Here is a 16,653-nt window from a genome sequence, read left to right as displayed (position 1 = left end):
AGGAATTTCATTAAAATTTCCTTTGAGTTCTTTGCATTGACTCATAGAGATATGAATGGCTGTGATAGAAAAATGGAGTTATTTCATAAGGACTCTGCCTAAATTTTCAATTAATTAATTATTATTATTACTGTTAAAAGAACAATCAGATGTTTGAGTTTGTTGTCAGGGGACCAGTTAACTACCTGACCCCATCTTTACTTCTTGAAAAAAATTGAAAAACTATGAGAAATAAAATAGTAAGTACATTATTAATTATCAATTGCTTTTTGGACTATGTTGAAAGTCTCAATAGTATTATTTTTCACTTTCAGAGATAGGCACAACATCAGGGCTTAATTTTTAAAAATTCATATACATTGAACCCATATATAAGTCCAAACTGCAACAACTGAAATATGCCTCTTTCAACACATGCAATAAAGAGTAAAACTTTCAAATGACTCAATGTAGTTTGGAGGCCAACAAGGACCACCACCAAACTGGCAGCTATGCCACTTGTCAATTAATGTGTGCTTGGGCTTGTAGGACACGGGGTCAGTTAGGGCAATAGTGTCAGATATATATAAGGATGTCTCCTGATAATCATTTAAAGGGTAACCTGTTTTTAGAGTTTAGGATTTATTTGTTAACAAATGAAAGACACAGTATTAGTTTTCCTCAACAGTGTGATCTAAGATGATGGTGGGTGCTTGCAATCTCTTCTGGGTCACAGAGTCCTCTTCCCCAAAGAGAGATATTTTCGAAGGACATGGTATTGTGTGTTGCTAATGAAAAGTCATGGTATGCATCTGATTTGTAATACTTCATTAGCAACCAATAGGCTTTGTTCTAGAAGAAACAAAAAGTGGAAAATGTAGGACTTGATGGAAAGTTTATAGGATGAAACTAATTGACACCTGTTAATCCTAAAACACGTTTTTATGCAAGCTGTGTGAGCATGGCTTTTAGGTATGTCTACGACTACATCATGGAATGGAAAATACATATGTAAGGTGCACAGGCTCACAGAAACAGAAAAACACACTCTCTTCTTACACTCACATTTTTCGCATATCAGCAAGAACAATAATAAAATTGATGACACATTGTTAAGTCATACCATCTCTCTCTATGATAAGTGCCAGATAAAATAAAGCAGTATTTCTGATTTCTTGAAAGAGAATGACAAAACTAAACCAAGCTGCCTGTGGCTTTGTCCAATGGGGCATTCTAATTGACTCCCAAGTCATTAATCAGTTCCCAATCAATCTATTTTGCCAGCAGCAGGCAGTTAGGACTCCATTACCAACCATTCATCATGCCATACCCTAATTCACTGCACCATTAGCCATGGATTAGGCCTCTGTTAGAATAACTTAGTGCCAATTGCTAAATGCAAAGAATTGTTGTTATTCACCTCAGCCACTGGGATCCCTTCAGGTGGTCGACACTGGAGTAAGACTTCCTGTTCCAAAGACACTTCCTTTCCTAGGGGTTCCTGCTCAAATGTCTTCCGTAGATCTGGAACGTAAAAGTGACAAAATACATGTCAAAATTAAATAACATTTATTCATTTACAGAGAGTACAAAACATTTTCTGGCTTAGTATTTTATCTGTGCTTTTTCTTCTTTTTCTTTTTCTTTTTTTTTTTTTTTTGAGACAGGGTCTCACTCCGTGTCCCAGGCTGGAGTGCAGTGGTGTGATCATAGCTCACTGTAGTTTTGGACTCCTGGGCTCAAGTGATCCTCCTGCCTCAGCCTTCTGAATGGCTGGGACTACAGGTGCATGCTAGCGTGCTTGGCTATTTTTTTTTTTTTAATTTTTTGTAGAGATAGAGTCTCAATATGTTTCCCAGGCTGGTCTCAAACTCCTGACTTCAAGTGATCCTCCCACCTCAGCCTCCCAAAGTGCTGGGTCTATAGGTGCGAGCCATGGTGCCTGGACTTGTATTTTTGTTTAACAACATGTTGTTAGCACTTTATTATAATCTGGTGACTTATTATGTGGAATAAATTGTGAAATTCAGAGGCTATGAACTGTTCCTACTTTAAACTTCAATGGAAGCCTTTGGCAGTTCTTATTTTAACAATTAATAAAGTTCATTAATTGCTTTTTGTTAGGATTTTTTGATCATCAATTATGAAGATCACAGTTTTAAATCAAAAGAACCCCATTCTCTTGATTCTTATACCTACAGATTCCCTTATGTATATACATATTTTCCTCTTTTCTCACAATGGATACTATTGAAGCTCCAGTAACTCTGGAATCTTTTGATCAATACTCTAAGTGAGTTTCCGTTTCAAAGTGGAAAACAGAATGCTGGAATCTGTAAGGAAGAAACATACCTTCTTCAGGTGTTTCAAGTACAAGGCAGAGAAAGGAGAATTGAGAACAGTCCCAAGATACCAGTACATTTAATCATATGGCCATTCTTTAATTAGAAGACTAGTCATTTCTGTTCAAATATCCCAGGCATCTAATTATGTATTTATATAGATATAGTTGATACAGGAGTATGCAGCTGAGTTTTACAAACTGTTGTTAGATGGGCACAAAAATGTTAGAAGCCAGTTTGTCATTTTGAACACATCAGAGGCACATACTTCAAGAGATAGGTTTAACTAAATCATCACTGAACACCATATAATTATTTTGTTTTAATGGTTTGGCTTTAAACTCTATATACCTTTAGTCTAATTTCTAAAGTTAAAAAATTAATTTAGTCACAGAACTTTGAAGCAGCATTTTTTTAAAAAGCCTACAAAAATTTTATTTCATGCACGTACAGTTCAGTTCCTTCCAATAAAAAGTTATTAGAATTTTACCCAGTGAAGTTTAATAAAAAATTAATGCCTCTGTTCTGTTATCCCAGGTCCGTGATAAAGACATAAGAATCTGAAAGCAGCATTGCAGTGGATTGAACTAGCGGTGGAAAACTGAAGACTCTAGAGCAGTGGTCCCTAACCTTTTTGACACTAGAGACTGGTTTCATGGCAGATAATTTTTTCACTGACCGCTGGGGTGGGGCAAGGGGGGGATGGCTTTGGGATGAAACTGTTCCACCTCAGATCATCAGACATTAGTTTGATTCTCATAAGGAGTGTGCAACCTAGGTCCTTTGCATCTGTAGTTCACATAGGGTTCACGCTCCTATGAGAATCTAATGCCGCCACTGATCTGACAGGAGGCAGAGCTCAGGTATTAATGCTCACTAGCCTGACACTCACCTCCTGCTGTGCGACCAGCTCCTAACAGACCACGGACCAGTACCAGTTCTCAGCCCAGGGGTTGGGACCCCTGCTCGCAAGGTATATCCCTAGTAGAGCTCTACCAGAAAGCACCTGGAAAAAAATGCACTGAGAAAGGACTGCATTGTTACACACTTGCCATATTGTTGAATTTCTCGGCAGAAGAAAACCCTCAAGATTATAAGGGTTGTGAGAAAATTATAGATCTATGAGGCAAGACAAGAGACCTCCAAATGTGATAGAATTTCTATCAGAAAAATGCTTCTAATTTGATTGTCAAGACACTGAATATATTGTAGAAATGAACATTTGGGGCCGGGCACAGTGGCTTATGCCTGTAATCCCAGTACTTTGGGAGGCCAAGGCAGGTGAATCACCTGAGGTCAGGAGTTTGAGACCAGCCTGGCCAACATGGCGAAACCCAGTCTCTACTAAAAATACAAAAATTAGCTAGGCATGGTGTGTGGGCCTGTAGTCCTAGCTACTTGGGCAGCTGAGGCATAAGAATTGCTTGAACCCAGGAGGCGGAGGTTACAGCGAGCCGAGATTGCACCACTGTACTCCAGCCTGGGTGAAAGAGTGAGACCCCATCTCAACAACAACAACGACAACAACAAAAAGAAATGAACATTTGGAATCCACAGAGTTATCATAACTTTAAAGGTATCTAAATCATGTTATTGTCTTACATCCGAAAAACATGTTGACCAAATTACCTGGAGCCTCACAGCATAGTAATCAATGGCTGCCTTAGAACCTGCTGATATGGATTTTCTACATTTTGCCACCCCACACATCCCCCTGACATCTCTTTTGGTTAATTCATACTCTTCCAATGGAAACATTAAGAATTTTCTCTTCTGATGTGGTGGCTTCTCTTGGTTTTTTGATCTGCACTGAGATAAAATTTGATGAAACACCAGATACCAATAAAAAGAGCAGCAGTGAATATCATTTATGGGCTAACATGTTCTTGACAAAGTATATCTTGTTTGTAAAAAATGATTCTGAGGAACTTCTGCCTGATGTGGGGTTGGGCAAAGACATAATAACTGGAATGAGTTCTCAAATTAAATAACATACTGATTCACTCTGATTTAAATTAATCAAGATATCACAAAATGAGGGCTAAGAACAAGAAAAAGTAAGGCATATATGTATTTAAATAGAGCAATTTCATTTAACATTTATTCATTGTCTCCATATGGTAGACATTTTATTAGGTACTTAGGATGAAGATGTACAAGACACAGAAAGAAGACTAGAAAGGTAATCTGAGGTGTGCTTATGAAAAGCCTTTCTGTCATGCTATGGAATGGCAAACCCTCAAAGGAGCGAGATCAGAGACCAAGGGTGTCCATCAGAGTGACTGATGGAGTGAGGCGGTGGTGAGGAGCCTGAAGTTAGTTAGGGACTCATTTCAATAAACCATGAGGGATGATGGGGTCCTGAACTCAGCTAGTGATAGTGGACAAGAAGAGGAGGAAGCAATTCTAGAAATAAATAGATCATACCTTGAAGAAGATGTAGGTATTTGGAGAGCGCCAGAAGGCAAGGATAATGTTATATTCTCAGCTACTGCATTGTTAACTTGGTACAAACACTGAGTGGCATAGTATCAAGATGGGCAGGGAAGCAGAAAGAAAGATAGATTCATTTTGGTACATGTTAGGTTTGGCATATCTATGAAACATTCAAACTGAAAATTATAGTAGTCTAGATCATGGTTCCTAAACCTCAACCCTATTAATTTTGGGGGCTGGGTAATTCTTTGTGGTACAGTTGTTCTTTGCATAGCAGGATGTTAGCAACATCCCCGGACTCTACCTGCTAGATGACATTAGAACCCCATCCCAACCTTAACAAAATAAGTGCCTTCAGACAATGCCAAATGTCCCCTAAGGGGAAAAGTCAACCCCAGTTGAGAACCACAGGTCTAGGGCTTGGAAAAGAAGGCCTGGTAGGATTTCTTGTGCTTCACCAACTAGGCAATCGCTGAAGCACTGGAAACAGATGGCATCAACAGGGAGAGACTGCAGCATAAAAAAAAGAGGACAGTGACATTCAAGAGGAAAAGCTGTCATCCAATGATATAGAGTGAACAAAGCAGTAGGAGAAAACCCAAGGAAGTTAGTGTCAGAGCAGCCAAGAGGAAAATAAAGTTTTAAAAAGTGGGGAGGTCAATAGGAGAAATGCAGTGAAGGACTCAGAAATACTCATAGGAGAGAAGTCATTGATCTGGGAAGTTTAGGAGTGACGGGGAGCAGAAAGAAAGCCGTGATGAGGAGTGGCCAGGAAGTGGGGAAATGACCATTCTGGGTAATGTAGGGGTGGAGGGAAAAGTTCTCCTTCGCCCTCTGAAGGTTCACTGGAAAATCAACTGAGTCACAAAAGGTAGATTAATTAGAGAGAAGACAGACACATTTTATTTAACATGTACACATGGGAGCCTTTGGAATGAAGACATAAAGATCCAGGGATAATTGTCCATTTTTATGCTTCCATTCAACAAAGTCTGGACAGCCGTGTAGAAATATGATTAGACAAAAAGGATCTGACCTAATGTTAACAGACTGAGTGGAAAGGCCCAGCAAGACTGTGGGTCCAGATTCTTCCTGGCCTCTCTGAGCATTCATTCCTTCCTTCATCTGGGTATCAGGCAGGACCCTCTCTGGAATGGGGGTCTTATGACCTATGATCACACAAGGTAGGTTAGATAAATTTTTATGGTCACTTTTTACACAAAACGGAGGATGGAAATTTAGAATAATATTTTTCAGTTTTGTGGCTGGTTTTGGACTAAGGGGGTTTCTATGACTTGCCTCAGGGGAAGAGGGATTTTCTTTTCCATGGCTGGCCTTGGGGAAGAATGGACTGAAAGACAGGAGGGCAGGAGAAGATCAGAGAAAACTTTTGCTTCTGAGGCCTTCATTTTGGGGTATTGTTTTCTAAGTCCCAACAGTATCTACTACTGTTTTCCAAAATGTTAATGTTAAGGTGACAGAAGTTAGTAGCACCATTAACGGGCAATGGGTTTGAGTGCAGCATGCTGTAATTCTTCTTAGAATATGGTGCAATTTTTGGCAGAGTTTTCTCATTCTTGTCATATAAAGGCACATTTTATGTAGACCCTTGTTTCCTAATTGGGAATGGCGACAGCTACAGGCCTCTACTTCCAGAGACAAGTTTAACTAAACCATCATTGAATACCACAGAATTATTTTAAGGGTTTGGCTTTAAGCTCTATATAAATTTTATCTAATTTCTAGAATGATCTTACATTTAACCCCCTACAAGGCAATACTTCTTCCTGAAAAACACTTTTAATTCCTGCTGTAAAACCTCCTCTCTGGCTTTCAGATTATGTAATGAGCATAGGATATATCGCGGCCATGCAGCACAGAAGCCGCTCATTTCAGCATGCCGCCTCACTACTCTGCGAGGGGAGGGTAGGTAAGATTTTAAGCATATCTTTTATCATTTGGAGAGATGTGATAGAAGGCAGGCCAGTTGCCTTGCAGGCAGAGTGAACACAAGGGTGACGAATGAATAAGAATGAAAAACGGACACTTGTCAGCTAGGAATTAGATGTAAAACAGAATGGTTCAGAATAATGTGGCCATTCCTGTCAGAAAGAAAAGATGAATTTCTGCCTTTGGAAGACCTTTAGGATTCTACATTCTGCTTTCTTTCCATTAGTTATAAGACTGCTACTAAAATAAGTATGAAGTCCTTTCATTAATAACCAAGATTACTTTCGCGAAGTCAACTTGGCATGCATCTAATTTAGTCATTGATTCTGCCAATTAAAAGCTTTGGTCATATGTATGCATTCAGAGAGATGTTTACTTAAGAACATGAATATTGGCTTACTAAATCCATACACTGAAATCCAATTAGCAGATGTAGAATCAGACCTGACACAATATAGATTTCTATTTTCCATTTATACATAACCAAAGAAAGTCCCTTTGGACACACACATGTGCACACAAAGTCTCATTTTTGGGGGGTAGAATTTTGATGCTTTCAATGATTTTTTTTGCACAATATACTGTGGTTACAAATTAGCTGTGATGCAGAATACATGAATTCATGGCATTCTGCAAACATTACCTCTGCTTTTTGACAATGCGGTTAGCAGAAAAGAAGACTCACTGGGAGATAGATTTTCTGGTCTTCAGTTTCCATATTTACGAAATGAAAATGAATTACTAGATAATTCTGAAGGATGCTTTTGCTGTAAGGACATATTACTGAACAGACTGAGATTTTAAATATACATTTGATGGGGGGAAAGCTTATCCTTTGTGGAATAAGGTACTTCCTGGTTGCCATTATGTGTCCAACAGAAATAACAGAAGAAATTGTTTCAAAAGTTAAGGAGTTGACGCATCTTTGAAGACAACAGCTTATAATATTCTCCTCAGAACAACTTTCACAGAACTTTTTGGACACTTGGATCTACAGGTGTGTGTAAGAGTTAGAAACTAGGGAGAGAAGTGGGTTACAGAAATTTGATATTTAAAAAAAAAATAGCCAATTCTTTGTATAAATCCTGGAGAGTAATATAATCCACAAAAGCAGATGAAAGTTCAGGCCCTGATGATTGTAAATGCACTAAGAATTATTTCGACAAAACTAATTTTCTGTCTTCACGGGACAGAGAGGATAGGGGAGGAAAATGCCTACCCAAAACAGTGTGGAAGAAAGCCCGTCATGCCTTTTCTGCATCTATTGAGATAATCATGTGGTTTTTGTCTTTGGTTCTGTTTATATGCTGGATTACATTTATTGATTTGCGTATGTTGAACCAGCCTTGCATCCCAGGGATGAAGCCCACTTGATCATGGTGGATAAGCTTTTTGATGTGCTGCTGGATTCAGTTTGCCAGTATTTTATTGAGGATTTTTGCATCAATGTTCATCAACGATATTGGTCTGAAATTCTCTTTTTTGGTTATGTCTCTGCCAGGCTTTGGTATCAGGATGATGCTGGCCTCATAAAATGAGTTAGGGAGGATCCCCTCTTTTTCTATTGATTGGAATAGTTTCAGAAGGAATGGTACCAGCTCCTCCTTGTACCTGTGGTAGAATTCAGCTGTGAATCCATCTGGTCCTGGACTTTTTTTGGTTCGTAAGCTATTGATTATTGCCACAATTTCAGAGCCTGTTATTGGTCTATTCAGAGATTCAACTTCTTCCTGGTTTAGTCTTGGGAGGGTGTATTTGTCGAGGAATTTATCCATTTCTTCTAGATTTTCTAGTTTATTTGCATAGAGGTGTTTGTAGTATTCTCTGATGGTAGTTTGTATTTCTGTGGGATCGGTGGTGTTATCCCCTTTATCATTTTTTATTGAGTCTATTTGATTCTTCTCTCTTTTCTTCCTTATTAGTCTTGCTAGCGGTCTATCAATTTTGTTGATCTTTTCAAAAAACCAGCTCCTGGATTCATTAATTTTTTGAAGGGTCCTTTGTGTCTCTATTTCCTTCAGTTCTGCTCTGATTTTAGTTATTTCTTGCCTTCTGCTAGCTTTTGAATGTGTTTGCTCTTGCTTTTCTAGTTCTTTTAATTGTGATGTTAGGGTGTCAATTTTGGATCTTTCCTTATATGGAACCAAAAAAGAGCCCGCATCGCCAAGTCAATCCTAAGCCAAAAGAACAAAGCTGGAGGCATCACGCTACCTGACTTCAAACTATACTACAAGGCTACAGTAATCAAAACAGCATGGTACTGCTACCAAAACAGAGATATAGACTAATGGAACAGAACAGAGCCCTCAGAAATAATGCCGCATACCTACAACCATCTGATCTTTGACAAACCTGACAAAAACAAGCAATGGGGAAAGAATTCCCTATTTAATGAATGGTGCTGGGAAAACTGGCTAGCCATATGTAGAAAGCTGAAACTGGATCCCTTCCTTACACCTTATACAAAAATTAATTCAAGATGGATTAAAGACTTACGTGTTAGACCTAATACCATAAAAACCCTAGAAGAAAACCTAGGCAATACCATTCAGGACATAGGCATGGGCAAGGACTTCATGTCTAAAACACCAAAAGCAATGGCAGCAAAAGCCAAAATTGACAAATGGGATCTAATTAAACTAAAGAGCTTCTGCACAGCAAAAGAAGCTACCATGAGAATGAACAGGCAACCTACAAAATGAGAGAAAATTTTCACAACCTACTCATCTGACAAAGGGCTAATATCCAGAATCTACAAAGAACTCAAACAAATTTACAAGAAAAAAACAAACAACCCCATCAACAAGTGGTCGAAGGATATGAACAGACACTTCTCAAAAGAAGACATTTATGCAGCCAAAAAACACATGAAAAAATGCTCATCATCACTGGCCATCAGAGAAATGCAAATCAAAACCACAATGAGATACCATCTCACACCAGTTAGAATGGCAATTATTAAAAAGTCAGGAAACAACAGGTTCTGGAGAGGATGTGGAGAAATAGGAACACTTTTACACTGTTGGTGGGACTGTGAACTAGTTCAGCCATTGTGGAAGTCAGTGTGGCGATTCCTCAGGGATCTAGAACTAGAAATACCATTTGACCCAGCCATCCCATTACTGGGTATATACCCAAAGGACTATAAATCATGCTGCTATAAAGATACATGCACACATATGTTTATTGCGGCACGATCCACAATAGCAAAGACTTGGAACCAACCCAAATGTCCAACAACAATAGACTGGATTAAGAAAATGTGGCACATATACAGCATGGAATACTATGCAGCCATAAAAAAGGATGAGTTCACGTCCTTTGTAGGGACATGGTTGAAACTGGAAACCATCATTCTCAGCAAACTATCTCAAGGACAAAAAACCAAACACCACATGTTCTCACTCATAGGTGGGAATTGAAAAATGAGAACACATGGACACAGGAAGGGGAACATCACACTCTGGGGACTGTTGTGGGGTGGGGGGAGGGATAGCATTAGGAGATATACCTAATGCTAAATGACGAGTTAATGGGTGCAGCACACCAACATGGCACATGTATACATGTGTAACAAACATGCACATTGTGCACATGTACCCTAAAACTGAAAGTATAATAATAATAAAATAAAATAAAATAGGAGCACATAGCCTTTATATTAACATATAAGTTTTGTCTACTGTAATTAAATCATTTTGGTTCTGGCAAAGGAATAAAACAGGGTTAGAGAACCCCCAAACAGAGTCAATTCATTGAAAGCCAATAAAATATGGTAAAGATGAGCACACACACACACAAAAGAGTCCTCTGTCAACGTACTCATTTGCATACCCGCTTCCTCCAGCCCCTAAATCAGCATTGCTGTCAAGTGTTCACAGAGTTGATGGTTGTACTGATATTTATTTTTTTTAATTTTACTAAGAAGCCAAACTCCAAATATCAGAAATAAGCTTCTTGCTTCCCAAATTGAACTGGTCTTGACAAAATGGCCCTCGATCTGTGGAAATTCTGTACTTAGAAGAGCTTCATGTTGCTATCTGCTGCTGGCCAACTTACTCACTTTCTAACCTAGGCCTGACCCTGCATTAAGCAAATACAGCTGCTGTACCATGATTCACATTTTCATACTTCCAAGTGCTTTTCAGTTAATTCTTTTTACACACTCAATGAACAATGGTGTTGAACACATTCTAATTTTTTTTTTTTAAAAAGCTGTTTTAATATATTTTCAAAGTGCTCCTCTAGCAAATAATTTCATGGTCACTCAGAGTAATAATACTGTGTTCTTAAAGGGAAAAAAATGTATCTTTCTTCCAATAATGATGGAAAGAGCTAATTATGTTGTCATAGCAGAGTAGAATTTATGCTTAAATCACCGAATCTGGCTGTTAACAGGAAATAACTGCTGTGAACCAACCAGTGAAGCATATTTTGGAAGAACTAGATTAGCCTTCAGAGCTTTGGGCATTTATTAAAAGTGAAAAATGCCTGACTTAATGCCATAGAACCCTGAAATGTTAGCTATGGTTTTCTTTTGCAGGAATAGAGTATCTGAGCTTTGCTGGAATTTTTTAAAATAAAGAAAAATATTATTATGCTAAGCAACTCTTATTGTGGTTTATAAATATAAAGGATATAGAATATTTTAAAAATTGAAGCTAGGTGCAGTGGCTCATACCTATAATCCCAGAACTTTGAGAGGCCAAGGTTGGGGATCGCTTGAGGCCAGGGAGTTTGGAATCAACCTGAGCAACAAAGTAAGAACGCCCATCTCTACAAAAAACAGAAAAACTAGCAGAGTATGGTAGCAGGTATCTGTAGTCCCAGATACTAGGGAGGCTGAAGTGGGAGGATTGCTTGAGCCCAGAAAGTTAAGGGTGCAGTGAACTATGCTCATGCCACTGCAGTCCAGTCTGGGTGACAAGCAAGACCCTGTCTCTAAAAAAACAAATTAAAAAAATAAAAAGTTTGGTGGTGTTTTTTGTTTTTACTTATCTTTCCTTCTCAGATATTGTAAACAATAAAACAAACAAAAATCAACTATATGCAGTTCCCTCTATAGTTTGAAAAGTCAAGAATTGTTGTATGTTTTTTGCAACTGTGTGCAACGAACTGGACTCCAAAGAGAAAAGTTTGTTTAAAACTCAGATTCAGTGTTTCCTAAACAGGTGACATGGGCAAGTTAGCTAATATTTCCACGATTCTGTTTTGTTACTTACAAAAAGAAGATTACAGAACTTACTTCATAGGATGTCATATGAAGATTATGATAGTTAACATGAACAAGCGTCTTATAACAGAGTTAGGCATACAGTAAGCATATCATAAATGTTGGCTACTAGGACAGAGACTAAAGAAGAAAGAATAAAGACAATCAATTTTGATTTTTTCCTGTTATTTTATAACCGCGTTTTGCTTTTGTAAGGGGTAAAGTTTTTGTTCTCACTTAGGAATTTCCCACAAACATTTTCATAATATCATAACTCATAACCAGGAAGAGAGGTTAGACTGATCTGCAGCAAGTCAGCAGAAAGGTAAGCTTGGTAATTTCCTTGGTCGTGCCAAGTCCTGGCTATCACTTACTGCACTGAGATCATTTAAATGAGAGAAATTCCAGGGAACAAAGCCTCTTTAGAAGGGAGGACAATTTCAGCCATTCTTCGTTATTTCTTGACTTTTGGGCATTTATAGGACAAACACATTTGTATTCAGATAGTCTTGTTAAAGAGTTTTTTTTAAAAATAAATGTTTCAGCTAGCACTCCAAATGACATCCACTACAGAAAAGAGGAAGAAAAAAATCCATAGAAGCCACTCTTTTATATTCAAAATGCATCTTTAGTTTCAGAAAAAAAATGATTATATGTCATCACAGTATTTTTTAAGGTATGTCTTAGGGATAAATAATAAGAAATATGCCAACTTTATGGATGAGGAACCTGACATACCAAAAAGCTAAGGCTCTTTTCTCAGAGTACAAAAAAAAGAATGCAATGATTGCAGACAAGCTGTTTTCTTGCAAACAAGCATTTTAGCCATAAACTTCACTTTTCATACAGCATAAAACATACTTTAATAACACATTTTTGTCCAGTGTGTTACCAGCCCTGCCTATAGCATATGTATAGATGATTTCCCCAAAAATATGACTTATGAGACTGTGTTGTATGAATCTGTTGTCTACCTCTCAGAATAAATATGAGCTATAAATGCCTAAGAATTTGTGGGGCATCCATGAAACTTGGGAACTTCTGACCATCTACAAAAGCAAATATGTTTGAAAAAATATAGACTGACACAATCAGGTATACATTGTGATATTTAATCTTGAAATAGGAATAACCTGATAAACTAATACAATTGTCAAGATTTATATAAAACAAGGGTATTAATTAATTTGTTGTTTAAACATTTTTCCCTTATCTAAAAATGTCTAAAGTATATATTTAATCTTATCCAATTCAAAATATGGCCTCTGTTACTTATAATTGGATTAATGTGGGCTTTAATGGTTGTTATACAAGGTATCATACTACAACTCAGAAATGTACCTTGGTAAAAATGCCATCTATTCTGGTGTACAGGGAAGCCGGCTGAATTCTGCCAATACATTTGGCATTAGGCTACTAGAACTGTTTATAGTATGACCTTCATCTTTCAGGATGCTTGTTTAAAGAAATGCATTATTTTTGTTAAATTGTATAATTAATTTTGTTTTATGCCAAGTAGAGTAGACAGGTAGAAAATAAAAAAGTAACACATAAGGCCACAAATCAGGACTTCTGTACATGTGAACCAATATAATAATTCATGAGATTACATATATATATATATATACACACATATATATACATATATATTCACACATATATATACACATATATATACGCATATATATATACACATATATATACATATATACACATACATATACGTATATACACATATATACATATATACACATATATACACATATATATACGTATATATACATATATATTACCAATATATATACACATATATATGTATATATACTTATATATATGTGTGTGTATATATATATATATATATTTTTTTTTTTTTGAGATGGAGTCTTGCTCTGTCACCCAGGCTGGAGTGCAGTAGCGCGATCTCAGCTCACTGCAAGCTCTGCCTCCCAGGTTCACGCCATTCTCCTGCTTCAGCCTCCCCGAGATTACACATATATTTAACTGGAGATACTTAAATATAGAAATGTCTATTCATTCATTCCTTTGTGATATTTCTTGAGTCCTTACATTGTGACAGGAATCACCCTAGGCGTTTTGAATTCATCAGTGAGAAAACCAAACCCAAATCTTTGCCTATGTGGACCTTACTTTCTAAGCGGGTGAGGGGGGACAGAACACAAACCATTAACTAATAAATAAGTAAATGTATGATGGTTTAGAAGGTGAGAAGTGCTATGCAGAAACGTAATAAGTACAAGAGTGTAGAGGCAATCACGTCAGGCTACCTGATGTTCTTGAATTCCTTGGGGAAAAAAAGCATTTTTATTAAATGAACAAATGATTCACACTGAACAGTATCTCCGCTTTTCCCCATCACGTACTTTCAATTTAATTCAATTTTATTTCGTTTATTTATGTCTTAATTTATTTATCACCAGCCACAGGCAAGGGCCATCTTTTAGGCACTGGAGACAACAAGGAAGAAAAGAAAGGCTCTGTCCTTGTGAAGCTTACATTCTGGTGTGGCAGATGGTTAACTCAAAAGAAAACAAATAATGATGAAGGAAAATGTTATGGAGAACAATAAAGCAGGATTAGGATTAGGCAAGTGACAGGGTTGAGGTCCGGATAGACAGACCCCTCTGTAGGAGTGACATCTCAGTATAAATCTGAATGAAAGAAGAAAGTAAGCCAGTTTTAGACTTAGGGTAAGAATGTTCCAAGTGAGAAGAAAGTTCTTGCAAACAGCCTATCTGTGGAATGAGTCTATTGCATTCTGGAAACAAGGAAATGGGTGTGGTTAGAGCAGACAAAGCAATAAGAAGACAGGCAGGAAGCCAAGGTCTGTTTATGTTTCTGTATTATAAATAATAGTGAGTTTTTTTTTTTTTTTTTTTTTTTTTTTGAGACAGGATCTCACTGTCACCCAGGCTGGAGTATAGTGGTGTGATCATGGCTCACTGCAGCCTTGATCTGCTGAGCTCAAGGGATCCTCCTGCCTCAGCCTTCTGGGCTGAGAGTAGTACCCCAGCTAGGATCACAGGTGCACACCACCACACTTGGTTAATTTTTTTTGACTTTTATTAGAGACGAGGTCTCGCTCTGTTGCCCAGGCTGGTCTCAAACTCCTATGTGCAAGTGATCCTCCCGCCTTGGCCTCCCAAGGTGCTGGGATTACAAGTGTGAGACATTGCACCAGTTATAAACATTATGCATGTAGAGAATAAGATGTTTTTGTGAATTGCCAGCTGATCTACAAATCCTTGTCTCCTCCTCCCTTCTTTGTACCCAGTGTGCTGGTTAAACACATGGACTTGGATGCTGGCCTGACTCACTGCTCCATATACCAGCTGTATAACCTCAGGCGATTTTTAATCTCCCATTGCTCTCAATTTCCTCATCTATAAAATGGGAATAATAATAGCACTCATCACATAGGGCCCTTGCAAAAACTGATCTAATACATAATACATGATCAAAACAGCACTTCCATTATTATCAGTATTATTATTCTGGAGCCTATCTGTCCAACGCAAACCACATGAGGCTTTCAAGCACTTGACCTGTAGCTGGTCACAACTGAAGCTATTGTAAGGGTACACACACTAGCTCTGAAAAACCAGTATGACAAAAAGAAAGAAAAGTATTTCATAAATACTTGTTAATATTGGTAATACTGTTGAAATAATAGTTTAGACATATTGAACTCAGTGAGATACATGACCGAAATTAATTTTATCTGTTTCTTTTTAAATTGTGGCTACTAGAAAAGTGTAAACAGTATTTGTGGCTGGCATATTTCTATTGGACACTGCTGTTTTAGACAGTGTGCTGGATACTATAGACTCACGAATATGAACAAGACTTGATCCAAATCCACAGGTGGTTCACAAATGTAGTTACACTCTCAGTGAAAATGATGAGTGAGCTGTGAGAGGAAGCCAGGAGGGGCCACCTTGATCATCCTTAATTCTTTCTAGGAACTACCTTATTCCTCTTTGTGGCCAGCAGGCTCTGTGATGCTGTTGGTTTGCACACACGATCAAGAGGAAATCCGGAGGAGCCATCCTGCTGTTCCCCGGAAGATGAATCTTGGGTGCACGTAAATCCCATTACAGCTCATGACTGTAGGATAAGGGTGACCATATGGCATGTTCTTCCATCCTCAGGCATGGGCAGAAGGGGTTGGAAATCACAGTCAAATTTTATGTGAATCAGCAGAGAATTTCAACCTCTAGGATTGACAGTCTAGTTCTGGGACGTGAAATGGTAAAGGAAAGACAGACTTTTCAGTTTTCAAAGTTTGCTCAGTATTGATGTTTCAAAATAAACATATAAAGTTGTTTAAAATTGTTATATCCATTTTTATGAACACCTATTATCATTCGCTGAGCATTTGCACTGTGTGTCTGGCACTATGCCATATGTTTTACAAGTTTATCTCATTTAATCTTAAAATAACTCTTTTTCATGCTCTGGTTGATGAAACTAAGGCTCACAGAGGTCAAGTAACTTGACTAAGGTCACAGTAGGAAGTCATGGCACTAGGATTTGAACATGAGTCAATCTGTCCCTCAGCTTGTGCTATTAACCACTCTCCTATGCTGCTTTTTCCATCATATCCTTACCCCCGCAACACAACCACAACATGTCAACAATGGTAACATCAAGAGCGGCACTATTGAAACCCAATTGTGCCTGAGGAAAGACCTTGTATGTTAATATTTTGCCTGA

General features: G+C 37.8%; 1 protein-coding gene across 1 annotated transcript in view; it reads right to left on the bottom strand.

Moving 5' to 3' along the window:
* The window catches only part of UNC5C (unc-5 netrin receptor C), a 397,344-nt gene that overhangs the window by 118,747 nt on the left and 261,944 nt on the right, over nucleotides 1-16,653 (bottom strand). Inside the window, exon 4 of the mRNA XM_055296967.2 lies at nucleotides 1,400-1,503. Coding sequence (XP_055152942.2) covers nucleotides 1,400-1,503 — 104 coding nt within the window. The remainder of the gene's footprint in view (nucleotides 1-1,399; nucleotides 1,504-16,653) is intronic.

The sequence above is a fragment of the Symphalangus syndactylus genome, chromosome 10 (genome assembly GCF_028878055.3).
Source record: "Symphalangus syndactylus isolate Jambi chromosome 10, NHGRI_mSymSyn1-v2.1_pri, whole genome shotgun sequence".
NCBI classification, from domain to species: Eukaryota; Metazoa; Chordata; class Mammalia; order Primates; family Hylobatidae; genus Symphalangus; species Symphalangus syndactylus.
The sequence above is the reverse complement of the archived record's forward strand: the minus strand, read 5'-3'. Positions and strand labels throughout refer to the sequence as shown.